The sequence below is a fragment of the Mus musculus genome, chromosome 4 (assembly GCF_000001635.26).
Source record: "Mus musculus strain C57BL/6J chromosome 4, GRCm38.p6 C57BL/6J".
Lineage (NCBI taxonomy): Eukaryota > Metazoa > Chordata > Mammalia > Rodentia > Muridae > Mus > Mus musculus.
In genome coordinates, this window is record NC_000070.6 from 24,783,479 (window position 1) to 24,795,725 (window position 12,247).

The window sequence follows — 12,247 nt, forward strand, 5'->3', positions numbered from 1 at the left end:
TTCTTGGAATTGGGAGCAAGGCACCCATGGAAGGAGCTACATAGACAGAGTTTGGAGCTGAGACAAAAGGATGGACCATCTAAAGACTGTCATACCCGGGGATCCATCCCATAATCAGCCTCCAAACGCTGATACCATTGCATACACTAGCAAGTTTTGCTGAAAGGACCCTGATATAGCTCTCTCTTGTGAGACTATGCTCGGGCCTAGCAAACACCAAGTGGATGCTCATAGCCAGCTATTGGATGGATCACAGTGCCCCCAATGGAGAAGCTGGAAGAAGTACCCAGGGAGCTGGGGAGATCTGCAAACCTATAGGTGGAACAACAATATGAACTAACCAGTATCCCCCCAGAGCTGGGGTCTCTAGCTGCATATGTATCAGAAGATAGCCTGGTCAGCCATCAGTGGAAAGAGAGGCCCAATGTTCGTGCAGACTTTATATGCCTCAGTACAGGGGAACACCAGGGACAAGAGGTGGGAGTGGGTGGGTGGGGGAGTGGGTGTGGGAGATCGTGGGGAACTTTTGGGATAGCATTGGAAATGTAATTGGAATAAATAACTAATAAAAAAGAGAGAGATCTATGTCTATATGCATATATACATATGTAATGATATATGTGTGCATATATGAACTCATGATACATATATACATATATATCATATATGTATGTATATATATATACATATATATATATATATATAGGCATATATGTATATATATATATATATAGGCAGAAGGAAGTTCTTAGGAGGGTATTAGTGTGATTCAACACAGCAAGAAACGGGTTCAGTTGGATTACAATAGGGGAAATGAAGATGGAGGGCCTATGATGTCCTTGGCACTGCAGTAGGCTCTGGGGACCAAACAGCACAGTAAAGAATATAACCTTGACTCTCCCCCTTGTAGAAAACTGAAAGAAACATCTTTATACAAAAGCCTTTCTCCATTGTTTCTTCAATGGAACAGCCTCCTTTAAAATTCTTGTGGCCATTCTTTTTCCCATTTCCTCCATACCTTAGGTATATGAACAGCAAGAACATCCCTTATTCCTACTATCCAGATACTCAAGTATCAGGCCTTAAGTCTTACTCTGAAGTTTTACCATTCTTTTCCTATCCATACATCTATCAACTGCACATCCTAACCATGCTTTGGAAAGATTTTTATCTTTCTAGACATCTGCTCTTCCCTTAGTCCAGGCTGTAAGCCACTTTTTAGAATCCCAGTAGGCAGTATTGATGCCTTTTCTTTATTTCTGGATGAACATAATAACACTAATATCCACTTTACAGACTCTTTTGTAGAGTGAAATACATTGATCTACATAAAGCATTTAGAATATATGTGTGGAGCACAGGAATTGCATACCCACAGCAGTCACATTTATCATTGCTGAAACTGACTAGAAATATCCAAATAAACATGGGATAAAAACAAATACAAGTCTAACCCCCCAAACCCTGGTGTTGATTACATTATACTGTGGTAATCTGTCCACCTGCCTGTGTCTTCTACAAGACTATAAATTCACTCAATGTCTAGAAAATAACAGGCTTACAACAAATGTTTATTGAATTGAAAATTTCTAATTACACATTATATTCTCATTTAGTAATCATTTGTGGAATTTACTCCAGTAATGACTGAAGAATAGGATTACGAAAATGCTTGGAACAAAGACCATATTTTCAATATCATGGGCTTCTGTCCTTCCCTCAAACCTGAAAATTACACAGCACTATGCAGGCTCTAAGGGAAAAAAGATGCTCAAATATTTAACTTTTTAAAACATCACATTTTACCAATACATACATGAACATATGTTAGGAAGTCAAGACATCAGATAGCAAGTTTGAAACAGCCTCTAGAACCATAAATGACCTACAGAGTGGCCCATAACTCAGAATGGGCAACGACAGGATCCTGTGACCTTACTTATGAGCTCCCTGGGTCAGCGGGACTTCCAAAAGGAGGGGACCAACAGTTGACTCACACTCACCCATTACACACACACACACACACACACACACACACACAATCACAAAGCTTCTGCTTGACTTCTCTTTTTACCTCTAAGTCAATATTTTCCAATTCAGTTTTACTCAACAATACTGCTATGGACCTTCCTACCTTGGCTATTCATAGTACCTCTCTAAGGTGCTACTACTGATCAAGGTACATAATCTTTGGTTCTTTGGAGGAGACAAGCTAAATTTTAATTATTGAAAAACAGAAGACTTTATGAACATAGGAAAATGGCAGAGGAGAATCAGCATAGAGGCTCATGAGAGGCATGAGCCATGTTGGTCGATATGAACCTTGGTAGAACAGCGAACTGAGAGGCAAAGGGTCCACCATTGAGAAGTGCAAACCCATGAGATGAAAAAGATGGTGCTTAGTGAACGTGTGCTAAGGCAGCACTGAAGGAACAGGCGAGAGAAGGGAGGGGCTGTGGGAGGGGCTGTGGGTGGTGCTAAGAGTGTGTGAAGGCTGAGCCTAGCACCTGAGCATTGCCTAGCCCTGCACAGAGGTTCAGGAGAGAAGACCCAGAGAAGGAGAAAAAGTCAAATGGTTATTGAAGGTTTCTAAGACGGAAGGGGATTTCAGATTCAGAAAATGCAAAAGTAGAAAAGAATAAAACCACGCTATTCTGAACTATCAAAAGGTGAGTGTCCCTGCAAGCAGCTCAACCCATAAAAAGAGCTGAGCTCTTCTTTCCACTAGCACCCAGGTGGAGCATGGCCAGGCACCTCTAATCAATCCAAGAAGAGGAAACAGCTAACATCACTGAATCTGCAGCTCACCATCCTGAGGCCCGTGCTTGAAGCAATCAGCTGACTGATGAAAAAGCACAGGTCCACAGGAGAGAGATAACCTGCCCATGTTTACACAGCACAGCTGGTGGAGAGGAGGAGGAACCCAGCAATTATTAATTGAAGTAGAGCCTTCCATTTGCTAAGCACTATGGAAAACAACTGCAGGTGGCAGAACTCAGACAGGCTCCTCACCTCACTCATCTCATCTCCCCATTGCTGCATTACCCTCCTAAGAATTGTGGCTCTAATTTAGTTATATGTTTGACAAATGCCACACTGTGCATACACTACTGGAATTAAACCTAACATTTAGATTTCCTTTTTCTAATTCATAATTTCTTGACTCAATAATGTTTTTTATACCTCCTTTTAGAATGTTCATGATCACAGGAAGTCAAAGCGCTTTGTGCTCAACTGTTCTTTCACTATTCCTGTGGTAAGCAAGAAAATCTGTCTCAGGGCAATATCATGGAACAGTTTACACCAAAGCATGAGCCTGTTGACTCCTGAAGTCTTATGTTTCTTGAAACAAACAAGAAGCGTGTTAGCTTCAGAATCATGTGTCAAATACCACACTTTAAAGCATAAAAGTCTAGTTTATATCCCAGTATTTACTTAACTCCATAGAATCCTAACAAGGGAAAATGTGCACATAATTTACACATATTTTGTATATATACATTTAGTATCTAAGATCTTAAGAACTGAATTATACATGAATTACTATGAAAATTAGGAAACATTTCACTACTTTAATAAGTTATTTGCTGAGCACTTACAAAGAATGAGACAACATTACATTGTTGCAAGAGAAACAGAAGTTACCAAGGACTTCAAGACACTGTGTCTAGGTATTTCAATATCGAACATAAGATACAAGAGTAAACACATAATTCTAAATTAGGGTAGGTGGTTGGGAGAGGCTGTTCTTTACTAGTCTCTTAAACTTCTGCACACACTCAGAATGAAACGATGTTCTAGTTTGCCTTTTATTGCTGTGAAGAAAAAAAAAATAAAACAAACAAAAGAAAACCAAAAAACCCATGACCAAATTCAACTTGAAGGTAGAGAGTTTAGTTTATAGTCCATCATTGAGAGAAGCCAGGGCAGGAACTCAACGCAGGAACTGAAGCAGAGCATGAAGGAACACTGCTTACTGGTTTAACTCCATGGCTTGCTCAGCTTGCTTTCATATTCCACCCAGGGTCATCTGCCTAGGTGAGGTGAGTCGGGTGGGGGGTGGGGGGGGGACAACAACCAGTAGGCTGAGTCCTCCCATATCAACTGTCAATCAAGAAAAATGTTCCATAGACTTTCATCAGTCAATCTGATGAAGGCATTTCATCAGATAAACCTTCAGTTGAAGTTTATCTTCCCAGATGAGTCTAGCTTTTGTCAAGTTGACAAAAATTGACCAGGACAAACAATGACCATTTCTTTATCTAAGTTTTCCTTCCAGGTTTGCTTCTGTAACAAACAGCTTTGGAAGTGAAGCAGACATCACAGTCTGGAGCAAAAGGCAGGTTTACCAACAGACTTAGAAGAAAGGATTTCTCTTACTGGGGAATGAGAGTTGGGCAGGGATTCCTTGTCTCAGCCTCTCCTATACTAGGCTAACAGGGGCCTATTGCCCACCTGGTTTTTACGTTATTGGAGATCTGTGTTCTCATGTCTTTCTGCTTGTATGATAAGCACTTCAGCCATTGAGCCATCTCCCCAGCCTGCTTTCAAAAGCTCCATATCACTTTTAGTTGGCAACAGAATGTTATCGATACTATCTCTTAAATGAAAAAAAAAAACAAAAACAAGATTATTATTTGAAATATCTAAACCAATCATTAGCTGGCCTAAACACCTCTGCTAATTTCTGTATTATTTAAAGATTTTGTAAAGGAACTTTTTATATTACTTCATTTATGTTCTGATATTATAAATACAACATCTCTCTTCCTTTTCTTAGCTTCAAACCCTCCCGAAAAGTCATGGGGTCTTTTATATTAATTGCTGTTATATGCATATGTGTGTGTGCATATAATAAAGCCTGCTGAATCTATAGACTGTGACTTGTACATATATTTTCAGAGTTGACAGTTTGGTATCAGATAACAATTGACATGATCATCCTTAGAGAAGAGTATTTCTAGAAAAGGATTTATTTTTACATCATACTGAAATGTATACTCCTACTTATTAAGATTTAGACTGCTATTAGTCAAAACTGCTCTCTTACACTAATTGTGGGAGTGGCTATTGGGTTACCTTGGCCAATGAGAGATCAATATTCACTAATGCTATGTTTCAAAAATATTACTTAGTCATTGTGGTGGTGTGAATAAGAATGGCCCCCATAGGCCCATATATTTGAATGCACAGTCAACAGGGAGTGGCACAATTTGACAAGATTAGGTGTGGCCTTGTTGGAAGAAGTGTGTCACTGGAGTGTGGTTTGAGGTTTCAAAAGCCCATGCTGGGCCCAGTCTCTGTGTCTGTCTGTCTGCCTGTCTCTTTCCCTCCCCCTCCCTCCTCCCCCTCCCCCTCCCTTTCCCTCTCTCTCTGCTTGTGCACTAGGATGCAGCTCTCAGCTACTGCTTCAGCACAATGTGCCTACCATGCCTGCTGCCATGCTTTCTGACAAGATGATAACAGACTAAACTTCCAAACCTGTAAGCAAATCCCCATTTAAATGGTTTCTTTTCTAAGAGTTACTTTGCTCATGTTGTCTCTTCACAGCAATAGAACCATGACTAAGACAGCCATCAATCAACTGAAGCAACACTTAAAAAAATTTAAGAAAAGCTGAAATAAAAGGTATAGAGAAGTGGTCCCACTGCTCTTGCAGAAGAACCAAGTTTGGGTCCCAGCAGCTACATGGCAGCTTAACTCCAGGACCGGGGGATCCTGGCCCCTCTTCTGGCCTTCATAGGTACCAGGCACACATGCAGTAAACTTTGCAGGCAATACTAATAAATATTTAAAAATAAACCTCCTTAAAAAGTAGACTTGAAAAATGTATAGTCAGAAGTTAATCTCATTTCCAGTTAACAATTATCCAGGTTTTGTTTCTGTATCCATATAAAAAGGCATAGAGAATACTGGGCAAGAGTCAAACATGGATAGAATTAGAAGATATCAGAAGATGGAATGACACCCATGCACAGGGTGTTATAATCTCTGGGGCTAAACTAGGCACAGGAAGAATGCAGCCATACTAAGAGGGTGGTGAGTGTGGGAAGCACTAGCTACAGCAGCTAAGCAAAAGAGAAAAGTCTGCAGAGCAGAAGAGAGTCCAGAGTCCATTCTAGAAGAATAAAGTGAAAGCAAAAATACAACACACCAGAACCTGTGGGGCACAATTTAAGCAGTTCTAAAGGGGACGGATGTCTATATCTATAAGTGGTTTCATCAAAAGAGCAGAGAAATATCAGTTAATTTCTTAGTGATATACCTACCATAAGGATGTAAGAATAAGCCAAAGCCCAAATCAGTAAGCAAACAAAATATTAAAGATAAACACAGAAATTAATGACATAAAAAACTATGCAAAAAACCAACACTAGGACTGAAGAGCTGGGCCATTGGTTAGGAGCATGTATTCTGCTTGCAGAGAACTCTGACTTCAACACTGCTATCAGGCAGCTCACAGCCACCTGCAACTCAGGCTTCTTATCTCTGTCAGTAACCATAGATACATAAGCATGCCACACAGAGGCACATACATACATACATACATACACACACACATTAACAAAAATAAATCTTACTTTAAAATATCAACAAAACAAACAGCTGATTCTTTGAAAAGACAAAAAATTGAAAAATCCTTAGCCAAACTAACACAATTAAAAGATCCAAATTAATAAAATTAGAGACAACTAAGAAGGCATACCTGGTATTAGTAAAATTCAAAAGATTATTAAGGCATACTTTGAAAGTTATATTCTAATAAATTATAAAAATCTAAAATTGCAGAAATAAAGTTATAATTTAATAAAATATAGAATAAAATTATAATCTAATAAATTGTAAATTCTAAAAAAAATGTAGAAATGAGAAAATTTCTAGACACATATGGCCTACCAAATTTAAGCCAAGATGAGAGTTATACATCTTGATCTGAAGACAGCACACGTGAATGCCACACTAGATGTAGCTTAAGCATGTAAGACCTAACCCCCACAGTGACATACTTCCTCCATTAAGGCCACTCCTAGTGCCTTTCCCTATGAGCCTATGGGGGCCATTTTCTTTCAAACCACTACAACATCCCTCAGTGATAGTCTATATCTTGTAATTAATTTCTTTCATTCCCCAAATTAGTTTTGGTAAGTGGTTTATCAGAGCAATAGAACTCTAACTAGGGAAATCTTGGTGTTCATTACAGATCCACTTACATTATTAATATATATGCCAGCAACCAACATACTGCTGAGAAATCAGGAAAGCAACCCCACTCACGGTGCTTTATAAATAAATAAATAAATAAATAAATAAATAAATAAATAAATAACCAAGGACTAATCCTAACCGAGAAACTACAATGTTAAAAATGTGAGCACTTAAGAAAGAAAGCAAAGATGGAAAGATGGCAATGCTAGTGGGTTAGTAGACTTGATATCACAATATTATCAAAAGGCATCTACAGGTTCAACAGTTTCCATTAAAATGCCAATGAGTTTTTCACAGAAACAGATTACAAAGAAAGAAAGAAACTAGAAGTAGCAAGGTCTTAGAACACCTGATTTAAAGTTATACTGAAAAACTATTGTTATACTGAAAAACCAGTGCCAAAATACTATGGCACTACTACAAAAACAAACCTGCAAATCGGTGGACGAGAACAGAGGAGTCAGCTTTTTTCCTATTGTTCTGATAAAATACTCTAAGGAGAGAAACTGAAGGGAAAGAGGTTTATTTTAGCTCACAGTTCAAGGTACCCATGGTCAAGGCAGCAGGAACTGGAGGCAGCTGGCCACTGTCCAAAGGAGAGAGGTGTGCATTCCACTCTAGGGCTCGGTTTGCTGTCTCCATCTAATACAGGGTCCCCACCTAGGAAGCAGCCCTTGCCCCAATTAAGGTAGTTTTTTTTTTCCCCCACCAGCATATCCAAAGACCTATCTCCCAGGAGATTCCAGAGTCTGCCCAGTTGACAACACAGTAAGAGATGGGGGTTGGGGAGAAGGGAGCGATTAGGAGGAGTAAATGAGAATTGAGGGGAAATAACAGGAGGGAGAGACAGATGGTGAAAATAGATGATACATTTAAAAGAACTTGCTTTAGAATACATGGACAACAAGGGAGGAAGAGGACGAGGAGAGGGAGGAGGACGGGGGCAGAGGAGACAACAAAATGGCTCAACAGGTAAAGGACCTTGCTGTACAAGTTTGGCAGCCGGATTTGATCTCCAGACCCCATGTAAAGGTAGATGGAAGGAAAGAATCAACAAAGTTGTCTTCTGGCTTTCACATGAATACCTTGGTATGTGCACCCACACACATCATGCCTGCATCATATATACGCACATGCACACATGCACACATACAATAATAATGTTCTTATTCCACCTCTGTGTGGGCTGTATGTTTCTATGTCTGCATGAATATGGGCACATAATATGGGGATCTGAAGTTGAGGCCAGGAATCTTCTTCAATTTCTCTTCCACTTTACTTTCCCTTTACTCCATCTGAGCTCCACCCAGTACCCACCCACACTTGTATGGCTGCACTTTAACCACTTGGACATCTCCTCAGCCCCCAAATAATAAGTTTCTAAAATTAACAAACAAATGTCAAATGCCAGATATGCAAGTTAAGAACTGTGTTTATTATTTAGTTACTTTCTGAATCCTAAGTATTTACTCTCTAAGATTTTGTTTCCTTATATGTAAAAAATGGCAGCCTTTAATAGCACATGCATTCATTTGTACAAGGTGTTTGCATGATAATTAAATGAAATATAAATATAAAAGACCTCATCCACCCTGGTTATATCAGCACACATCACTCACAGCTGGAAATCAAATTTCAAGTTCTAGGAAAAAAGAACCATATCTTCATATGCCATGCATGTCACTGCCACACCATTCAGTGCTTGTTAAATGTATTAGTCAGATGCAACGGTCTGCTTCTCATTGCAGCCACCCAGCCCAGTCCAGTGAATGTCCCACCAGGGTCCTGGACTCAGTTCTGTCCAGGAAGGTACACAGGTTCTCAACACTTACAAATCTGCCTTCCGCCATGTAGTTGGCTCACGGCCTAGGAAAGATCAGGCTGTCCTCTGTGCACTGACATCCTAAGACAAACACATCCACCTTCACTTACCCGGAAGTAGTCACTGCAGGCTGCTAGGACCGCCTTGTGAGCGTGGAATTTCTGTTCCTCGGCGATCAGGGTCACGTCGCAGAGAATGCCATCACTTCTTTGCTGATTCAGCGCCGCCAGGACCGTGTCATTGTGAGTTTCCGAGTGGCACAGCCTCTGGCCCGTCAGCATTTCTTGAATACTACAAAGGAGAGTAATGAAGCCCTGTTTATGCCTTTCACCGGCTCAGCTTCCTGGGGCTCTCTCACCCGTTGGGCTTTGGGGAGGCTACTTCTAGTGCCCTGTGAGTCTGACCTTCCTGTTCTCAATTTTGCCCTCTCTGTTTTTTGTTTCTTTGTTTTCCTTTACTCTAATTTGTTCCTCTGCCCTATCCTGGGACTTTTTCTCTTGGTAGCTCCCTGGGGTTTTTTATTTTGGTTTTGATTTTGCTAAGGTTTAACTTTGTGAAAGTCTACATGTGTCTGTGAACCTATGAGCCTGTTTCTGAGTTCCTATTTCTTCAGTGTGTGTGTGCAAACCTTGCTTTATGTGTTTAGGTGAGCATACATTCCCACGTGTGGCATCAAACACAGCATCAGTCAGAACTTGGGAAACCACCCACTTCACAACAAATGTCAGAAGACATTCATTTGGAATAAATGGGGCACAGTGGCATAGAGCTGCAATCTCAGCATTCAAGTAGTTGGGAAGCAGAAAATTTCAACACCAAACTTGGCTACATAGTAGAGGTCAACCTGAGCTACACGAGACCTATCTCTGTGGTGGGCAAGGTGTCCTTGTAAATGAAAAAGACTATTAAAAGTTAAAAGTCAAATATCCATTTCCAATGTCTAAGTAACCACTGTACTGGATATATGAGTAGACTATTTTTCTTTTTGCTTTGTGAGATTGCTAAACTCCTATGATGAAGCTTTACCACTTCATTTTCTTCCCCCATCCGAACCTATTTATCCTGTGTCCTTTCAAAAGTCCTACCTGACCTTCAAAGATTTTCTAAAATGAGACAGAAATGATGCCATGAACTCACAACACAAACTGAATTTATACATGTCTATGGACAATTCTAGCTTAGATCATCAAAAATCTCTCTACATTACTCCAAAACCTTACAAGTCCTGGGCTCTGACTAGTGAGCTACGTCATTACTAAATTGCAACCAGAGGATGACAAGGGTGTCTCGCCCTGTGTCCGAACAGTGAACTCCTTTGAAATCTGAGTAAGAATATCTAAGGATGCCTGAGCATGCCCGCTCCCTACCTGACATTTCTGTGCTCTGCTCAGTGCCAGTGTGAAAAAGTGCTATTCAGAGGAGACAAAGTCTTAGCCACACTGTTGCTTTATTTGACAGGGCTCTGCCTTACTTCTGCCAACTGGCTGGTGAATTAGAGTTAAATACAAATCTCTACCTTACAATTAGCCTAATTCTTCCTGGGAAAAGCCGGTGCACTCAGCAGGCTTTATCAAACATTTCATGCTGGGAAGCACCAAAGACCAAACTATGGAAAGAAAATAACTCCAGAGAAAGTGAGGCTACAGGAAGTTCTTGTGGGAAGGTGGAAGGATTATTTTCAGCAGAGTCTGAAAGGCTCACAGCCATTGAATATTCATCTGTGGCTCCCGTGGTAGGCAGGCTTTCAAAACCAGTAACTGAAAGTCACTTTCGGAAGCATAAATAGTTCTTTATACAATTTTCTATGTAACACCTAGAATGCAGATTAATTAGTATCATTAAGGAAAAGACACAAGAATTCCTTATCAGCAAGGGGGAACGCTAGGATAGCCTGAAAAAGCTTTTCTAAAGTGATGACATTTTCATAGTTAGCAATTACATTGCTTACAGTTTTTAGCCAATTATCCTACATGATATATAATTATTAATTAACAATTTAGTCTTCCTAGTAACCCTAAAAGAAGGTACCACTGGCACCTATGTTTTACAGATAAGATTACCAAAATTCTTGATCATGAATTAAAAAAAAGAAAAAAAAAACAATGTTAAGAACAAAATGGTATAACTCTTTTTTCCTGCTTTAATAGAAAAGTTATCTGTAAGAAAGGTCTGCAAAACTTATGCCCAAGGTGACAAAAGGTTCAAAAGCTCCTGTTGAGTTTATATTTATATCATACATAAGTAGACTTGAAATCAACCCTTTTGAGTAATATATGAAAGCACATTTTGCATGCAATAATCACAAAATTATGCAATCATGCTTCAAAGCTGTTTTCTTATGTACTAGGACTAACATTTTGAAACAGAAAATGAGTTTTAGTATTATAACTTTAGAAACTATCTTTTCTCCTCTTTTATGTCACCGTAAATGAATTTTGAAATTTCATTTGTAGTAGACTAAGAGAACATTAAAATACTTGCTTTAGCTGGAGAGATGGCTCAGGGTTTAAGAGCACAGGTTGCGTTTCCAAAGGTCCTGAGTTCAATTCCCAGCAACCACATGGTGGCTCACAACCGTCCATAATGAGGTCTGATGCCCTCTTCTGGTGTGTAGGCATACATGCAGGCAGAACATTTTATACATAATAAATAAATCTTTTTAAAAAATTTAAAAATTAAAAAAACACTTGCTTTAAATTCTTTTCCTATTTCCAAATCTAGTGCATAATCCACATCACTATTAAGCCTGAGCCAGTGTTTGCACTGAGATATCTGTTGGAAGTGAGTAACTCCTGGCGGGAAAAGAGCAACTGTGAACTGCAGCTTGGCAAAGACTGAAGGGCTGCGCTCTGGAACAATAGTGATGCTCCCTGCCTTCCCAGACTTAAGAGCTCAGCTTGGAAGAGTCACCCTTAAAGAACACCATAAGCTGGTATTTAAGACAACACTTGGCAGAAGAGCCTAAATATTTTAGAACCAATATGTTATGAGTTCTTAAAAAGCAAAAATAAATACTCTGGCATTTGGCAAGAATTCAAAGGCCCAGTAATCAACAAGTCTCAACACATCATCCTTGTATTCGCAAAGCAGTCTCCCACTTACCTCTCAGCTACAAAGCTGCAAAAGCCCTCACCTCTGCAAACCTGACAGCACACCTGTGCACAGGACAGCGAGAAGAGGTGAGGCTCACTTCACCTGGCTAATGATCGCAGACTGAGA

General features: G+C 39.8%; 1 protein-coding gene across 5 annotated transcripts in view; it reads right to left on the reverse strand.

Annotated features, from left to right (window-relative positions):
• Klhl32 (kelch-like 32) overlaps nt 1–12,247 on the reverse strand; it is a 238,592-nt gene that overhangs the window by 170,920 nt on the left and 55,425 nt on the right. For all 5 annotated transcript variants that reach the window (NM_001355618.1, NM_001033531.4, NM_001163020.2 and 2 more), the window contains exon 3: nt 9,139–9,319. Coding sequence is in view for 3 of the 5 variants with exons in the window: in NM_001033531.4 (NP_001028703.2) it covers nt 9,139–9,319 (181 nt within the window). In the remaining 2 variants the exon portion in view is untranslated. The remainder of the gene's footprint in view (nt 1–9,138; nt 9,320–12,247) is intronic.